Source organism: Hyla sarda, chromosome 1 (genome assembly GCF_029499605.1).
Source record: "Hyla sarda isolate aHylSar1 chromosome 1, aHylSar1.hap1, whole genome shotgun sequence".
Taxonomy (NCBI): Eukaryota; Metazoa; Chordata; class Amphibia; order Anura; family Hylidae; genus Hyla; species Hyla sarda.
This window is the reverse complement of record NC_079189.1, coordinates 93,867,109-93,887,381: the sequence shown is the minus strand read 5'-3', so window position 1 is coordinate 93,887,381 and position 20,273 is coordinate 93,867,109. Positions and strand designations below refer to the sequence as shown.

The 20,273-nt window shown below is 40.9% G+C and overlaps 1 protein-coding gene across 2 annotated transcripts in view; it reads left to right on the top strand.

Annotated features, from left to right (window-relative positions):
• The window catches only part of LNX1 (ligand of numb-protein X 1), a 161,973-nt gene that overhangs the window by 82,000 nt on the left and 59,700 nt on the right, over nt 1-20,273 (top strand). The window contains exon 6 of one of the 2 annotated variants that reach the window (XM_056558060.1): nt 15,262-15,396. The exons of the other annotated variant lie outside the window; for it this stretch is intronic. Coding sequence (XP_056414035.1) covers nt 15,262-15,396 — 135 coding nt within the window. The remainder of the gene's footprint in view (nt 1-15,261; nt 15,397-20,273) is intronic. 2 annotated transcript variants of the gene reach the window in all.

The following is a 20,273-nucleotide window of genomic DNA, read 5'->3' as shown; positions in this document are numbered from 1 at the left end:
ACATTCCTAGTAGGCACCTAATATACAATGGTGGACCTAACATTGGTCCTAGTGGGCAAAATCATGTTATTTATAGAACTTTCTTTTTATTTATTTATTATTTCTATTTTTCTATATTCAATTTAATGAATTCATTATTTTTTATTATCTTTTATTTTTTATTATCATTTATTTTAATTTTTTTTGTTTTTTTAGTTTCTTTATCAGTATTCGAGAGAAAAGTGAACTATATTATTTAGTTATTTTTCCTTTTTTAATGTTCTTTACTTGAAGTCCCACCCGATTATCTAATATACTATGAGGGAGATTTATCAAAACCTGTGCAGAGGAAAAGTTGCCCAGTTGCCCATAGCAACCAATCAGATTGCTTCTTTCATTTTGCAGAGGCCTTGTTAAAAATTAAAGAAGAGAGCTGATTGGTTGCTATGGGCAACTGGGCAACTTTTCCTCTGGACAGGTTTTGATAAATCTCCCCCTATATACCGTATTTATCGGCGTATAACACGCACTTTTTAGGCTAAAATTTTTAGCCTAAAGTCTGTGTGCGTGTTATACTCCGATACACCCCCAGGAAAGGCAGGGGGAGAGAGGCCGTCGCTGCCCGCTTCTCTCCCCCTGCCTTTCCTGGGGTCTAGAGCGCTGCTGTCGGCCCTTCTCTCCCCCTGGCTATCGGCGCCGCTGCTCGTTCTGTCCCCCTGACTATCGGTGCCGGCGCCCCATTGCCGGCGCCGATAGCCAGGGGGAGAGAAGGGGCAGCGGCACCCATTGCCGGCGCCGCTGCCCCGTTGCCTCCCCCCATCCCCGGTGGCATAATTACCTGAGTCGGGTCCGCGCTGCTCCAGGCCTCCGGCGTGCGTCCCCGGCGTCGTTGCTATGCGCTGAACGGCGCGGCGCATGGGGACGACGCAGGGGACGCACGCCGGAGGCCTGGAGCAGCGCAGACCCGACTCAGGTAATTATGCCACCGGGGATGGGGGGAGGCAAAGGGGGCAGCCCCTTCTCTCCCCCTGGCTGTCGGCGCCGGCAATGGGGCGCCGGCACCGATAGTCAGGGGGACAGAACGGGCAGCGGCGCCGGTAACCAGGGGGAGAGAAGGGCCGGCAGCAGCGCTCTAGACCCCAGGAAAGGCAGGGGGAGAGAAGCGGGCAGCGACGGCCTCTCTCCCTCTGCCTTTCCTGGGGATGTATCGGGGTATACAAGCGCACACACGCACCCTCATTTTACCATGGATATTTGGGTAAAAAACTTTTTTTACCCAAATATCCTTGGTAAAATGAGGGTGCGTGTTATAGGCCGGTGCGTGGTATACCCTGATAAATACGGTATATATATATATATATATATATATATATATATATATATATATATAGACACAAAGATATATTATTGTGGTAGATTAGTTAACTTTGTCCCTCACGTGCTCAGCTTTATAATGGCATCATAATGGCACCTGGTGATGCCGACAGCATGGGAGATTGCTATGACGTCGTTGTCATGTGATACTTTAATCACATGACCGCCGTCAGCTGATCGCTTACTGTGCGCGTCAGTACACTGTGATCACGCGCCCTTATCAGGGTAGTTGCACAGCCGCAGTGAGATAGTGCCCACACTGGTGGCGCCATGACACACATAGAGACCGGGTGAGCATGTTCCCTCTTATTTAATATATTAGCTGTTGCACATGTTGTTTACAAGTGTTATAGATTATATATGATCATGTAATATTTGCAATTAATGTCAAAAACAGGCAATTTTTCAAGTTGTATTTGCTTTTAACCTATGTGAATGCACTGAGCACTTTATAGGTATGTTGGAAATTTTTTAATGAGTCATTTTGTAATTTAATTATGAGTGCTGCAACATCTTTTTTTGTATACATTTGATGGACTTTGATCGGGTCTAAGGACGCTGGCACCAAACCAGGGATTGGATAAGTAGTGCTGCAAGCCTTTTTGGTTTACTATATATATATATATATATATATATATATATATTAATGGAAACATTTTAAGGGTTACTCCACTGCCCAGTGTTTTGTTCCAAACGCTCGAGCCGGCGCCGGGAGCTCGTGACCTCTTAGCCCAGCCCCCTCATGATGCCACACTCTGCCCCCTCAATGTAAGTCTATGGGAGGGGGTGTGATGGCTGTCACGCCCCCTCCCATAGACTTGCATTGAGAGGGTGGGGCGTGATGTCATGAGGGGGCGAGGCTATGACATCACAATCTCCCAGCTCCAGTGTTCGGAACAGTTGGTTCCAAACGCTGAGCACCGGAGTACCCATTTAAGATAGAAGAAAACAAAGCACTGTGAGGATCATATATGCCGAATGTATATTTCCAATAGATGCTGAATGCTGTTCATTTATGGTGAACAACTACATAGTAAACTGGCGACACTTTACTGCACAATAATGAATACTCCTGGCATCTGCCAAAGGGCTTCTAGTGGGCCCTTTTTTGGTTTTCCACTACCACTTAGCTTCAAAACATTGAATTCAATTGCAAGTTGAAAATAATAATCTATTCTGCAAGAACTATGTTGAGGACTAAGTAATAATCCAAATCATGACTTGTACACCAAGTTTCCCTTAGTCTGCACAAGTTGTATAGCTTGTACAAATCGCTGGATCTTCATGAATACAAGGTTATGTTCACATTATATTTGGACTCTATGTTTGGAGCATAGTTCTCCCACCATAAAGTCTAATGTGCTTCTATACTATCAATAGTCAAATGTATGCCAAATAAGGGTCCTTTTGGCATATGTTTTGGCTGGGATATGTCAGTATAACTTTTCCTGAACTGTACAAGAAAGAATAATAGACTAGGGTTTTTATTACAACTATATACAACACATGAAATTCAGTATATGTTTCTTCCAATAGTAGACACATGCTGCTGTATAGACTTACAATATCATACTTCAAGGGCATATGTTCATGGACTGTCCCGCCAAATGTGATGCCTGAACACAGTGTGAACCTACCAACTTTTTCCAGATTTCAAGCCATAATATCCCTAAGAATTCCAGGGCCTTCATTCACAATTAGCTTGTAATGCTAAAATGTAGAACATGTGTACCTTTTCTCAGTGCAGCTTGTGGGGTATTCATAGAATAACATTTTCATAATTGGTGATTGTTCTATGGCATTGCTATCCCAGTCTACAGGCCCCTATCCACATTAGACATGTACGCCCCCAATATCATTTTGTAAAGGGGGGCTCTTGATTCGCCTCTGACTGATGATGTTGGTGGAGAGAAAAAGTAAGTAGGTTATGTTTCAACTACCTCATTCTATTGTTTTCAGGGAGATAAGACACCACCAGAGGAGCAGAAGAGTCTGGCAGTAGCTTACTTTTCCCCATCCATTTAGAATACATTAAAGCTCAGCAGAACCCATCCTTCTTGTTTATGGAGGAATCGGGAGTGATAGCTGTTTAGCCAATAGATATCAAAAGTGTATGACCAACTTAAAGGGTAATTCTGGGGAACACAACTTATCCCTTATCGACAGGTTAGGAAATAAGTGTCTGATTGTGGGAGGTTCGAACGTTGGGACCCCCCAAAATCTCCTGTACAGGGCCTGGCTACTCACCAGTCTCCAGAGTTTTCCAGCCTTCACCCTATGAGATAAGCAGGAGTGATGGCCCATTCATCTGGTGATTGGCTGAGCGGGTCATCACTCCTGTTCGTCTCCATGGGTGGGGGCTAGAGCACTCAGGAATTTTGTAAGTTCAGCATGAGAGCCGGGCCTCATACAAGATATTGTGGGGGGGTCCCTGTGGTCACACTCCCTAAAATCAAACACCTATCCTCTATCCTGTAGGGATAAGTTGTGTTCCCTGTAATACCTCTTTAAGGCCTCTTACATCCATAGATGGTAATAGGGCCTGTACTTTACCTTTCTGTACCCCCAATTTCACATGGAGGCATAAAGAGTTTCTTTTTTTTTTTCTATAATAGTACAACAGAAGAAAAAAAATGTATTTCCATGCATACGGCACTCATCAGCCTTTACAGCAACACTTGGAAATCATGCATTTCTGTACTACATAGATAGTAGTGCTACTCATGATGTTATATCACTGTCTATTTGACCAAGCTTCTTATCTCAGTTTAGCAATGACTCTCCTATATTTACACAAATACACTAGAATTGCAGCGCCCATTCATGTCTTGGGATGACTCCAAATAAATATTATTGGTGCACAACAAGGCTTCATTGTATACTCTTCATTTATTCCATAAAAACATTAATATAGGACCAAGAGTCACTGTGTTATAGTAGAAGAGTAGACATGTTAGAATAATTGACAATTTCTTTGGCCTAATGCTTTTTTTGAGGGGGGAGAAGTCATGTTGCCCTAAAGATAAATCAATACTATTAGGTTTGGAAAGTTTTTCTTACCAACTTATAAATCAAGCAGGTCTATTGGATACAGCTGTCTCTACATTAGTGATCCATCACAATAGTAATGTAACTCCCTCAGCAGCTTGGGAAGAGTCTAAACTATTCAGAGATTAGTCTTTCAATGGGTTAAACCATTAAATAATAGCCAAACTGTATAAAAAATTTCAATTTTGATGAATTTTAGGCTAAATTCTTTTAATACTTGACAACACCCCATGTCATTAATGTTTTAATGATGTTACGTTACAAGCAACATCCATAATACATAGAGATGCCAAGTTCTGTCACATGCAGCAAATTGGGGGCTGCATTCATAATTCTGCAGCCTTCAGAGCTGAAATCTGGTTTGGTTGATTTTCATTCGCCAAGCAATACTGTACAGTAATCTGATGCTGAAAAGCCAACTCTCCCTGCATTAGAAGAGCTCAGCTATTGTGTTATGTTGCCCTTCATAAAACTCAAGGATATAAGCAATGAATTAGGGCATTTCTAACATACCTACCATGTTGTTTGTCTTGGAAGGGAAACAAGAGCCCTTGAACAACTAAGCAATTAATCATAGCTATTCAAAGACATGGAGCTGTACACAGAACCGTGACTAACATCCAGATTGCATAAAGAGCGTGCCATGTTTTGTATGCTAATTCATGATACAGCACGGTGCATGGATCCCAGGCTATAGTTATAGCATTAGCAGAATAAAACACAATTGAGGCTCTGTCTGCATTATTGTTTGCTTTTTATTAACCTAAGTGGACTAATATATGCAGCTCTTCATTTTTTACATTGCTTTTATGTAGTGATTAGGGATCTATAGTGAAGGAAAAATGTATTTGACCCCCTGCTGATTTTGTACATTTGACCACTGGCAAAGTAATCATCAGCCTTTCAAATAAGTTATGAATTGATTTGAAATAAGTATTTGATCCCCTATCAATCAGCAAGATTTCTGTCTCCCAGATGTCTTTTCTATGGGTAACAAACTAAAATTAGGAGCACTTAAAGGGGTACTCTGCCCCTGGACATCTTAGCCCCTAGTCACGCTCCTCCCATAGACATGAATGAAGGGGGCGTGGCGTGACGTCACGACCACAGCCGCTCAGCGTTCTGAACAAAAACGTTCAGAAGGCTGGGTGCTGCCCGTAGATCATGGGGGGTCCTTTGGATAGAGAATAGGATGTCTAGCGGTGGAGTGTTCCAAATCTCAGTTTGTTACCTGTATAAATGATACCTGTGCACAGAAGCAAAATTCCTCACCAAACACAACCATATAGCTTTAGAAATTCACACACTCTTGCCATAGAAGATAACTGCGCCAAACCATTGCGTCAAAAAAAGACGAAAAAAATCCTTTCAAACATAATGATAAATTCCCCTCCGATGTGCACTCTCATTACAGCTGTTTTTCTGCTATTTGGTAATTTTTCCCAAAATGTATTCTCCTGCACAGTATAAGCATAAAGATGGTTTTCCGTCTCTAGCACAAATCCTTGTGGTTGTCATTTTATAGCTGTTCTGGCATGCTTTGAATTATTTTTTCATAAATTTTATTGTCAGTTTTTTTTCTTCTTTTCTACAATAAATGCTATTAGGCAAATTGCAAACCTGCTGTTTTTTGGGATGAAAATACCCCCAAAAAGGTATGTAAAATAGAGATTTTTCAAGCCATAAATGGACAGAAAAAGGACTTTTACTGCCGTACAATTTCATATTTACCGTATTTTTCGCCGTATAAGACGCACTTTTTTCTTCCGCTGTTGGTGCATCTTATATGGCAAATACCTGTCCTATCGCGGCTGTCCCTGTGGCCATCAACGGCCGGAACCCACGGCTAATACAGGACATCACCGATCGCGGTGATGCCCTGTATTAACCCTTCAGACGCGGCGATCAAAACTGACCGCTGCGTCTAAAGCAAAAATAACACTAATCCCGGTTCAGTCGGGCTGTTCGGGACCGTCGCGGTGAAATCGCGGCATCCCGAACAGCTTACAGGACACCGGGAAGGACCTTACCTGCCTCCTCGGTGTCTTCTCCGTGCCGGGATCCCCTGCATGGCCGGCGCTCTCCTTCGTCGTCATCACGTCGTCGCGCACGCCGTCCCGTCATCCAATAGGTGCGGCGTGCGTAGCGACATGATGGCGGCGACGGAGAGTGAGGATACCGGGCAGCTGAGACGTTCCAGACCGACAGGGACACCCCGGGAACGCGGCGACAGCGATGGAGGGCGACATCCAGGGCAGTGGTGACGAGCGGTGACGGGTCCGGAGCGGCGGGGACACGTTAGTATTACTCCCCGCCGCTCTGGAACGTCTCAGCTGCCCGGTATCCTCGCTCTCCGTCGCCGCCATCACATATTTTCTAGTATATATATGCCGGCGTCTTATATGCCGGAGCGTCTTATATGACGAAAAATACGGTAGTCAGTGAACTTGCACACTTCATACTTCATTCTGCAATCAAACTACAATACAACAATATCAAATGGGGCTTTAAAAAACCCAATTGCATCACAGCATAAAGAATCAGCTACGGATTCTGAAATCCATATCATTCCGTATCTGTCGTGGAAATGCTACAGTGAAATATAAGTCTGAATTCTGACCAAAACCAGTAAATAAATCTACATGTAACATATGCAGAATTTATAATGAATTCATAAAGGGCAGTTCCCTTTTATGTGGTGTGTAAACTTATCCTGTTTCCCTGAAGCCCCATTAAAGCAAACAGTTAAGGGCATGAAGTAGCCCAGATATCTGGGCACTGACCACTGTAGGCATTCTAAATGTCATGACCTTAGGACTGTGACTGCAGTATTTATAGCATTTTGTTGATTATGATATATTGTTTCTTACAAGCTCCTTATTGCAAGGTTCTTGCTATATCTGGCTATGATGAACAGCAGAGCCTGTGTCTGCCCATGTTACTTAAAGGGGTACTCCGGTGGAAAACATTTTTTGTTTTTAATCAACTGGTGCCAGAAAGTTAAACAGATTTGTAAATTACTTCTATTCAAAAATCTTAATCCTTCCAGCACTTATTAGCTGCTGAATACTACAGAGGAAATTCTTTTCTTTTTGGAACACAGTGCTCTCTGCTGACATCATGACCACAGTGCTCTCTGCTGACATCTCTGTCCATTTTGGGAACTGTCCAGAGCAGCATATGTTTTCTATGGGGATTTTCTCCTACTCTAGACAGTCCATAAAATGGACAGAGATGTCAGCAGAGAGCACTGTGGTCATGATGTCAGCAGAGAGCTCTGTGTTTCAAAATGAAAAGATTTTCCTCTGTAGCATTCAGCTTCTAATAAGTACTGGAAGGATTAAGATTTTTTTAATAGACGTAATTTACAAATCTGTTTAACTTTCTGGCACCAGTTGATTTAAAAAAAAAAAAAAAAAAGTTTTCCACCGGAGTACCCCTTTAAGTATACAAAGAGGTTACCCAAGATTATTAAAAATTTTTTTAGTTATTCTAAGTTTATGTTACAGTTGTTTTATGTATTTTACATGTATATCTGAGATGCGGAAATAGAGCATCATTGGGGATCGGGCTAATCTCCGTGATTGCAATCGGTACAGAGTGACAGAATATATTACCCAAGAAAAGCCATATAAAATAAATAAGATAATGCTGATATACCTCGTCTCCACAATACAGTATACTATGCCTGTGATTAGAATAACTTAATAAAAGCCTCCTTACTAGTATCTAAGTACATGATTCAGACACCACCTCCATGTGCCCAATTTTCTTATTGCTCCCCTATGAACCATTATGAAATAGAAACTGAAGTAAAAAATAGATTTAATTTCAGCAAATTATAATTTACCGTATAATTATACCCGACCTTATGTCACATTAATATTTCGCAATTTCACATAGCGACATATTGCTTCTAATTGTCATGTTAGCCGTTACCATGGGAAGTCGTTTTCTATAACACAGTGTGATGCATAATAACCAATGTACTGAATAAAGTTACTTTCAAACTTCCCCATGCTATGAATACTTCTTTACACACTCGAAACATATTTCCCATTACTTGTGAAGAAAAACAAATGCTGTTTTATTTCTACTCTAACATAAGACCGATTTCCACCCTTTTACCTTTTGTCGTCTTCCATAAGAAGCATGGGCTGTCATTTTGATCAACCAGGTGCTCTGGAAATCTCCAGCCGCTCCTTACATATTGAATTACAACTTGATGATTTCCTTGAAGCATTATGTATTTTTACTAGATGAGAGTCTGGCAGGAGATATGTAACATGAAACGTCTCCTTGCAGTTAAGTCACAGCAGCTCTTAATCACCGATAGGTTAGAGTTCCCCATCACTGTGGATCGCCTGTGCAGCCTCAGTAATAGCAGACACATAATGGACACATTAATCACTTCTGATGGTGTCCCCATAGTCAATCATACAAGGCTTGTGACAACAGGATAAGCATTAGCTGATTTATTTAATACATCATTTTATTTTATTTTTATTTAAGCCATAGTCCAGACAAAAATTACAAATCACTCAGAAATTGAGATAATGGATCCACATGGGAAATAAATAGTGGTACTCACCAATGCCAGCCAATTTTCTTCTTTAATGGAGCATCATACTCACGAATATACAGGGGAGAGACGCAATACAAAGCGGGGTGTACCAAAGAGATGACGGCAGCCGTTTCGCACAGACTAGTGCTTTCTCCGGCCTGAGGCCCGATGAAGGATCATTCATTGTGTCTTCCCCCTGTGTATACGTTAGAATCATACTCCAATAAAAATTAAAATGTGACCTGAATGGTCAACAGAGGTCGCTATATTCCCCCAAGGTACCTGTTGTATGTGGAGACCAGGTTTCATGAAGCACATATCTCATCGAGGGAAAACTGCATGAGATATGGAGATCCATAAATAGTAAAATCCTTGACAAAACTTAGCTTGCTAAGGACTTTGGTTAGTCCTTTTATCGGGCCTGGATTTTTATAGGATAAAAGGCAAGTTTGGTAGTGTCACTCATTGGGCTGCTCTAGGTTTTCAGTCTAGTCCAGATCAAGACAGGTTCTGAAGACAGCTCATTACTGGGCTTTTAAAACTAGGTGAAAAGACAACTTGTAAGCGCTGGATAAGCAGGATTTATTTTTGTGTTTATGCTGTATTTTGTTTTGTTACTGAAAAAAAAAAAGACAAGAAAAGACCTGTTGAAATGTTACTTTTATGCCCCTATCTCTAACTGCCATTTGGCGCCATTCTATAAAGCTAATTTCCCATACTATACATAAAAAATGTTCAAAGTCATTTCCATTGGTGACACAGCAGATGTCTAGGCAGTAGTCCAATATTGGAAAATCATTGTTTCTGGTGCAGCCAATCCAACATTAAGGTAGAGTTGGACAACGTATGTTTGCCCCACCTGAGAGAACACATCACCCGAGTCCATTTCCGAGAATATGCGTCTGATCAGAACTGGATTACCACTTAGACATCTGCCGTGTCACCAATGGAATTTACTTTCAACATTTTTTGTGAATAGGTAAAACTTGGATTTTGCGTATTTTCATGTTAATATATCTGTGTCATGTTGTCTCACTTGCGAATGCCGAGGCTATCGTTTTGCGCCATCCTTTTCAATCACATTGTATATCCCTTAGCACACTGTACATTAACTGCTACAGTATGGTTTCTACACTGTAGCAAGTAGTGGCTACTGTTTTCTTGATGACATATATCTTCCCACCCATATTGTAGACTCCACCTTTTTCGATGTCTTATTTTGAATATAGACCACCACACTGATGCTACACTTCTGTAGTAATATATTTATATTTTGTGGTAAAAAAAAAATCTTCAATAACAGAATAGAAATACGGTATGTCCACGAAAAAATCTTTTTAAAGACTAGTCATCCATGCAAAGTAATTTGCCACTGAACCATTTCTTCTGTTAGTATTTCACTTCACTGAACAGCAGTTTGGTTTTCTTTCTTGACAAAACATTTAATTTCTGAAATTGGATAAGATGAAATTGAACTCTTTCAAGACAGACTAAACTTATTAAAATTTAGTTTGTTTTTTGGCTCAGGGGCTGGGGTTCTCTCACTGGAGTCCTCAAGAGACATCTTAAATTATAGGTTAGACTTTGAAAAAAAATGACTAAAAATATAAACTCTGCTATGGAGCAGTGCACCTTTAAAGTTCGCCACTGGGCTGAGACACAGATTGCCTTTGAATTTGCTTGTTTGTCTGAACTTTTGGGGTCAGCTCATGATAGATTGCTTACATTCACATCACTTTGCTTATGCCAGAGTGCATTAGTGTATGGACTGGGCACACTCTAGTCAGATGTGGCTGATTATGTCCCAGCGATTGTAAAGTGTCGACTAGTAGGCATAAGACTTTTATAGTTTGCCATAGAAATAGAGTACATTTCACAACAGTCCCCATCGGGTTATCACTTATACGGTAGGGACATCAAGCTAATGGCTTGTATATTTAGGTTTGTATATCCAAACCCTCCAGGTTTCTAAAGTGCTCCAATTTGGTGCAGAGTTTCTGGAAGTGGATAGAAATATTGGGGGAGATTTATCAAAACCTGTGCAGAGGAAGAGTGGTGTAGTTGCCCATAGCAACCAATCAGATTGCTTCTTTCATTTTCCACAGGCCTCTTTAGAGGCCTGTGGAAAATGAAAGAAGCAATCTGATTGGTTGCTATGGGCAACTGCACCACTCTTCCTCTGCACAGGTTTTGATAAATCTCCCCCATTATCTTTATATTACGAGCACATTTCTTGACATTACTATTATTTTGGAGTTGTCCTACTTCATCTTACTTTTCCAGAATCTTGGTCCATCAAAAATCTTTTGTATTGTCTTCTTCATTTTCTTTTCCTCCTTCTTCATCTTTTTTGTCCTCTGATTCTTTGTTTCTCCATTCTTTATCTTTATTTTTTACTTTCCCAGTTTCTTCTCCTCCTCCATTTTTCATATTCCTACCTCTAATTTTTTTTCATTCTTTTTACTTTTCCTTCCACTTCACCTATTTTCCTTTTTTTCCCCATGCTTAATTGTTGTTCTTATTGATAAGATATAATGAATATAGACAGATGTTCTTTTTGCTGTCATAGTTGTTATACCTATTTTATGTGAGTGTGGTGTCTATTTGCATGTGTGTTTAATGCATTACTGTCATAAAAAAAAAAAAAAAAAAAACAATCACATGATACACAAGTTTTGATTGGTCGGGGTCAAGGTGTTTAGACCCCCTCCGATCTTTAGACAGAGCCGGTAAAAGCCCAGAGCCAAACTCAAAACACGTGTCCTTAAAATGGGCTATTATAGTATACGGCATACATCTTATACAACGATTCTGGCAGAGCAACAAGCTGGGGAGTGAAACACTCAGAGGTAAACCAGCTTCATGTAGCAATTGGTGGGTGTCTGAAAACCTAGATCCTCCCCAATCTTTACCAGTCCTAAGCAACTTTTAACATTTCTTTATTTTATGACAGCAATGTTTTAAAGCGCGACTGTCATGAAATTTGGGTGCAATAACCTGGACACAGCCTTTGTACTGTGTGCAGTTGGTGTGTATAGCAATGTTTTTACCTAATATTTGCAGGCTTTCATGACCCCAAAAAATGCTTTTGATCAAAGCCACTGACGGTCGGATAGGCGTGGCGTGAGGTAAGCGATGCCCCTCCACTGCCACCGCCACGCCCACCCCCTGTATGTCAGCGCTGGGACCGCTGTGTGATTGACACACAGGTCCCAGCGCATGCGCCCTTCAGCACACCTTTTTTGGCTGGTTATTATACTCGTGCCTGTTATCTTCTTTCTTCTCTCTGGTGGAGACGCACGCGCAAGCAGGACAGTTCCCGATACTAGGGGCAGAGAGAAAGCGCGCTCTCTGCACCTAGCACTGCGCAGAAGCACTGAGGAGGAAGATGGCGGCAGGAGTGAGCGCTCGCTGGGGGAACACACATTAGATGAGCTGAAGGGTGCATGCGCTGGGACCTGTGTGTCAATCACACAGGGGGGGGCGTGGTGGAGGCGGGGCATTGCGCACCCCACGCTATGCCTATCCGACCGTCAGTGGCTTTGATCAAAAGCATTTTTTGGGGTCATGAAAGCCTGCAAATATTAGGTAAAAACATTGCTATATACACCACCTGCACACAGTACAAAGGCTGCGTGCAGGTTATTGCACCCAGATTACATGACAGTTGTGCTTTAAGCATTTGTTTAGTTGACTTTGTATGGGGATACTAAGTCTTTATTTAACTTCTGTTGTTTGTAGTAAGTCCACTTCATGATCATGGTGGTATTCATTGGTTCCATTTATTGCAATCTAAATGTTTTATGTTCCCAATGTTCAACTAATACAATATGGAAAGTTTGTTAAAAAGTTAGTGACCATGTAAGATTTAAATTAAATACACAGAGATGTAATAAACTCCTATATGCTTGTTTGTTTATCTACAATGTATTTGTGCTATTTTGACTAGATTCCTTAAAGGGGTACTCCGGCCCTAAGACATCTTATCCCCCTATCCAAAGGATAGGGGATAAGATGCCTAGTCGCGGGGGTCCCCTCTGCTGGGGACCCCCGCTATCTTTCATGCAGCACCCTCCTACCATCAGCCTACGGAGCGAACATTGCTCCGGGTCTGATGAATCACGATCACGGGGCCGGAGTATCGTGACGTCACGGCTCTGTCCCCATGTGACATGACGCTCTGCCCCCCTCAATGCAAGCCTATGGGAGGGGGTGGAGCGTGACATTTCACGGGTGCGGAGCAGTGACCTCACGTTACTCCGGCCCCGTGATCGTGATTCATCAGCGATATTTGCTCTGGAGGCTGATGATAGGGGGGTGCTGCATGAAAGATAGCGGGGGGCCCCAGCGGCGCGTCCTCCGCGATTAGGCATCTTATAAGATGTCTTAGGGCCGGAGTACCCCTTTAAACATGCTACACAAATTCTGCCGAGCACATGAATTAAAGATCTATGTTTGCTTTTTGCTGTGGTTTTGGCTATCATGATTTGTTTTGCTTACTAATAAATGTGGAAGCATGTTTACCTTGATGTAGATTCACTACAGGAATGGGGCACTTACAGTATATGTTGTCATGGCAACTAAATACTGTAATATATGCTCCATCATATCAGTGCAGAGTATGCTTGCATAAGTGCAATTAGATCCTTCATAGAATCCATTGTGTTAACCCTTGGTCTACTGCCTTGCTCTTGCAAGTATATGAAAAAGTTCATAAATACAAATGAGGGTAAATAAAATCATTAAAATCAGAATTCAGCCTCCTAACTTTGGCCTTCTTTTTAGTTAGGCATTTCTAGTTTTAATGGTCAATTCCAAGTAAAACAAATAATATCAGTATTTTGGTCCCAATACACATTAGCGTAACATTGATGAAAACAGCTGTTTTTAACCAAAATGATTGTTCACATGGTGACAATTAACGTGATTTTAGGTGACTGATGACAAATCATTGTCTATATAAGAGTCATCTATTTTTAAAACATTTTTTTACAGATAATCGGACCAAAGATCTTTTGTTCAAGACAGGTCTTTTGTCTAGGAATGATCTTAAAGGAATGTTCTCACAATGTTCCCAGTTGTTATTGATCATAAAGCCAGGTTTAACAATGTTATTTTAGCTGACAGCTGTCTCTCCCGATCCCTCCATTCATGAACGTTTGGTTCAGCCAAGTGTTCAAGTGTTTTGAATGGAGAGAGAGGGTGGTAAGCTGTTGCCAGACTTCTCTGGCAGCTTATCTTTCTGAGAACTGAAGTTCAGCCAACTTTGTCCTAATTCATATGCAGACTTTAAAGGTGGCCATACAAGATAAAAGATGTCAGCTGATCAGCTATCTCTCCTGACCTCCCCATCCACATGGACGTTTGGCACGGCCAAGCATTCATGTGTCCTTTATGGGGAGGGGAAGTTTAAGCCTTTCACAGACAGCTTTGGTGGCTTATGTCTCTCAAAACACTAACTCCAACATGCCCGACCCTTCTCTCCACCGACAACGTCTTTCGGGAAGGCCACCATACCCTTTAGGCAGTTAGCCGAATCCACCGAAGTAAAAACATCATTGGAATCAGGACACTTGAGAATATACATTTTTTTTTTTAAATGACATTTTTAAGACTGACCATAGATCTTCTTCAATGTCTACCTCATCCCAATGTGTTGTTCCCATATGGAAACATTTTTGATGGTATTAACCCAGCTTTTATGAAGCCAATTGTCTAGAGCCCCTACATTTTACTATATAAATAATTGTAAACTTTTGCCAGTGTCAGCATGTTATTCTTCAGACCAAAGGGGGGTTAGTTTATATTTGCAATGCAGGTAAGCAAAATAAGAGACTTTTCTGAAGGTCACATTTAACATTTTTGTTAATAGGTCAACTTAAGGTTAGAGTTTTGCTCTGATCTGTAGTATGTCTGACCGAGAGAAATGTACAGAACAGATGTCCATCATACCATATCGGGGAACACTGCAAAATATATGGATTGAGTTTACTTCAGTGATCAGCACAGTCCACTTGATCTTAAAGAGTCCTAAAATGGAAAGGAAGACAAGCGTTAATCCTACGATGTTCCCAATTAGCCTTAATGATTACTAGTTGCCATGGCAATGTCTTTTTTCCCTTAAGACTTGAATCCTTGAGCCCATGATCATTGCTGTGTTAACCCCTTTCCTTGTATGTGTTGATGAATCAAGAATAGAAGACTTTCAACTAGTTTCTAGCTACATCATAATTTTTGGGAGCATGTTGCTGTCTGGAGCAGCAAAACAGCATTGACATCTGTCTTTCATCACACAGGCCAGCGAGGAAGGGGTTTACTTTGTTGTTTCACGACAGACCAGACATCAGACCCCTGATATCTTACAGGAGGCTGGATGGCATAACAACAGCAGCCCTCCATCATGCCCCAGTGAGAGAAACCATTTTAACAAGGTATTTTATTCATCCCTCTGGGAATAAAGCCATCTCATGTTTTATTTATTTATTTTTATATATATATATATATATATATATATATATATATATATATATATTTACCTTTATGTAGTATGGCATGACAATGTGATAGTTAACTTTTTCTCGTAAAGAAGACATGCCACATACATGTCATTAGCCTGGTATCTATTATGTCTGCTGAAGTAAAGGGGTTGTGTGATATTAGAAAAAGGGAATCTGTTTTGTCCCCAGAAAGTGTGCCACCCTTGTGCATAGGCTGTGTCTGGTATTGCAGCTGAGCCTATTTCTCATCTTATGCAACTCCTTTAATATTCATGAGAATGTTATCTGTTTATTGATTGGGAACTGTATACTTAGGAATATTGATCAGAGACCTTGTGGACAAAAGTCTGCACCTCAGTGATGCCACCGACTATAAATAGGAGATGTTGGGAATAATGTCGGCCATTTTAATTGTCTCCCTAAGGCCATGTTCACATGACAGAATTTCCAAAGGGAATCAGATGGAAATCCGGTCTTCGCTGAAAGAACTGACATGTCAGTCCTTTCTTTGGAATCTGCTCAGAAATGCATTGCCATCTATTGAGCAGTCCTAGTGCCCACATGTTGTTCCGGAAATTTTACGGCCGGACATTCCGCAAAAAATTGCTTTGTGATCAAAGCCTAAATATGAAAAGTTCACCCACAAAAGTTTTTTATGATGATGATGACGGTTATTATTATTATAATTATTATGATCATAAATTTTATGAAAATAACATTCCTATAATTTCAATTTCCCCATGGGCTCCTGCACAATTCAGACTGTTTTACAATCATGTCTGCAACTCCACTGACGGAAAACAGGCTGCATTCTGTAGTTGGACCTTTAGGGCAAACACAAAGACCCTACATCCTCACAGCTAAGAGCTGAGATGAGCAACTCTGATAATAACATTATATTATGGAACTGATATTGATTAAATTCCCTAATACGCTACAGGGCAATATAGTGTCTACCCATGAATGTTACAAGATTGTATACCATAGCATAGTATTGAGTAGATCTTACTGCCATTATAGCCTGAGCTATTTGTTATTTGTGTTAGTTCAATGGGGAGGGATTTTTTTTACACTTTTTTCTGGACAACTTATCCCAAAATTACGGACAGACAATATTTTTTATGGACAAAAAGTGTACTGATTTGAATGCTATATGTTAAATGATGTTAAAGGGGTACTCCGGTGCTTAGACATCTTATCCCCTATCCAAAGGATAGGGGATAAGATGCCTGATCGAGGGAGTCCTGCCACTGGGGACCCCCGTGATCATGCACGCAGCACCCCGTTTGTAATCAGTCCCCGGAGCAGGTTCGCTCCGGGACTGATTACCGGCGACTACAGGGCGGGCGGTGTGTGACGTCACGCCTCCGCCCCCGTGTGATGTCACGCTCTGCCCCTCAATGCAAGTCTATGGGAGGGGGTGTGACAGCTATCATGCCCCCTCCCGTAGGCTTGCATTGAGGGGCAGAGCGTGACATCACACGGGGGCGGAGTGTGACGTCACACGCCGCCCGCCCTGTAGTTGCCGGTAATCAGTCCCGGAGCGAACACGCTCCGGGGACTGATTACAAACGGGGTGCCGCGTGCATGATCATGGGGGTCCCCAGCGGCGGGACTCCTTCGATCAGGCATCTTATCCCCTATCCTTTGGATAGGGGATAAGATGTCTAAGCACCGGAGTACCCCTTTAAGTAAAAACACAATACCAAGCCCTATCATCCCCAAAAACATTCATGGACGCATCAATTTTTTTTTTTTTTTGCTAAATGGTGCCCTATTTTTATAGACTGTCCAGGAATTTACAAATCACTAGTTATTTCTTATCCTGTAGATAGTGGAATGTAACTTTCTGAAAAGAGAATGGCCTTTAAAGGGGTTCTCCCGTGGAAAACTTTTTTTTCTTTTTTTTTTTTTAAATCAACTGGTGCCAGAAAGTTAAACAGATTTGTAAATCACTTCTATTAAAAAATCTTAATCTTTCCAGTACTTTTTAGGGTCTGTATACTACAGAGGAAATGGTTTTCTTTTTGGAACACAGAGCTCTCTGCTGACATCACGAGCACAGTGCTCTCTGCTGACATCTCTGTCCATTTTAGGAACTGTCCAGAGCAGCATATGTTTGCTATGGGGATTTTCTCCTACTCTGGACAGTTCTTAAAATGGACAGAGATGTCAGCAGAGAGCACTGTGGTCATTATGTCAGCAGAGAGCTCTGTGTTCCAAAAAGAAAACCATTTCCTCTGTAGTATTCAGCAGCTAATAAGTACTGGAAGGTTTAAGATTTTTTAATAGAAGTAATTTGCAAATCTGTTTAACTTTCTGGCACCAGTTGATAAAAAAAAAAGTTTTCCATGGGAGTACCCCTTTAAGATTCGCTTCACTGGAACCAAGGACCCCAATCTGAGCCATAAAAAAGTAATAAATAAAACATTTAATTCTTTTTCACTAAATCTAGCCAGCACAATAAATTTGGGATGGAAGGGCTCTACTAACATATACCAAACCTAAATTTGACTGTACTATAATTCTTCACTGCATTACTCTGACTTCATAAGGTGGCATCATATGACTGCGCCATGTTGGTAGTAGGTTTTGATAAATGAAATGTGTGTATGGTGAAATGTCTTATGCTGCATGATAACAATGTATTAAGAAATGGCTCTGTTAGTTAAACTAACACAAGTGTTATGTTTCTATTGCTAGTAACTAACATTTCTTTCTAGACCCTTCTTGGTAAGTACAGAGTCATACCCAACTGTTATTTTTGTATCGATGATGCATGTACCCTCTGAACTATTATGTGTGAACCAAACATTGGCACTGCCTACTGCAATCCACATTAGCCTAACTTAAAGGGGTTATCCAGGAAAAAAACACTATATATATATATATATATATATATATATATATATATATATATATATATATATATCTCAACTGGCTCCAGAAAGTTAAACAGATTTATAAATTACTTCTATTAAAAAATCTTAATCCTTTCAGTACTTATGATCTGCTGAATTTGAGTTGTTCTTTTCTGTCTAAGTCCTCTCTGATGACACCTGTCTGGGGAACCGTCCAGAGTAGAAGCAAATCCCCATAGCAAACCTCTTCTTCTCTGTGCAGTTCCCGAGACAAGCAGAGATGTCAGCAGAGAGCAATGTTGCCAGACAGAAAAGAACAACTCAACTTCAGCAGCTGATAATTATTGGAAGGATTAAGATTTTTTAATAGAAGTAATTTACAAATCTGTTTAACTTTCAGGAGCCAGTCAATATAAAATTTTTTTTTTTCCTGGAATACCCCTTTAAGCACCAAAATTACACTGGTAAAGCATTTTGCAGATCTACAGTATATACAGTGGTTCTGTTATTCTAGCACAACCCATGACCATTGGTTTTTGAAGTGTAAAGATTTGTGGACATTCTGATAGACTATAAATATGTCCTGGTGAAAGTGGTCATTTTTGCTATGTATTTTGCCTTGATTTTATAGGGGAACTCCGGTGGAAACAAGTGGAAAACAAATGTTTTCAAATCAACTGGTGCAAGAAAGTTAAACATATTTGTAAATTACTTCTAGTAAAAAAATCTTAATCCTTCCAGTACTTAACCCCTTAAGGACTCAGGGTTTTTCCGTTTTTGCACTTTCGTTTTTTCCTCCTTACCTTTTAAAAATCATAACCCTTTCAATTTTCCACCTAACAATCCATATTATGGCTTATTTTTTGCGTCACCAATTCTACTTTGCAGTGACATTAGTCATTTTACCCCAAAATGCACGGCAAAATGGAAAAAAAAAATAATTGTGCGACAAAATCGAAGAAAAAATGCCATTTTGTAAATTTTGGGGGCTTCCGTTTCTACGCAGTGCATATTTCGGTAAAAATTACACCTTATCATTATTCTGTAGGTCCATACGGTTAAAATGATACCCTACTTATATAGGTTTGATTTTGTCGTACTTCTGGAAAAAATCATAACTACATGCAGGAAAATTTACACGTTTAAAAATGTAATCTTCTGACCCCTATAACTTTTTATTTTTTCCACGTACAGGGCGGTATGAGGACTTATTTTTTGCGTCGTGATCTGAAGTTTTTATCGGTATGATTTTTGTTTTGATCAGACTTTTTGATCACTTTTTATTCATTTTTTAATGGTATAAAAAGTGACCAAAAATGCGCTTTTTTTGACTTTGGAATTTTTGGGCGCGTACGCTATTGACCATACGGTTTAATTAATGATATATTTTTATAGTCCGGACATTTACGCATGCGGCGATACCACATATGTTTATTTTTATTTTTTTACACTGTTTTATTTTTTTTATGGGAAAAGGGGGGTGATTCAAACTTTTATTAGGGAAGGGGTTAAATGACCTTTATTAACACTTTTTTTTTACATTTTTTTTGCAGTGTTATAGGTCCCATACGGACCTATAACACTGCACACACTGATCTTTTACACAGATCACAGGCGTGTATTAACACGCCTGTGATCAGTGTTATCGGCGCTTGACTGCTCCTGTCTGGATCTCAGGCACGGAGCAGTCATTCGCCAATCGGACACCGAGGAGGCAGGTAAGGGCCCTCACGGTGTCCTGTCAGCTGTTCGGGATGCCGCGATTTCACCGCGGTGGTCCCGAACGGCCCGACTGAGCAGCCGGGTCACTTTCACTATCGCATTAGAAGCGGCGGTCAGCTTTGACCGCCGCTTCTAAAGGGTTAATACCGCACATCGCCACGATCGGCGATGTGTGGTATTAGCCGCGGGTCCCGGCCGTTGATGAGCGCCGGGACCGACGCGATATGA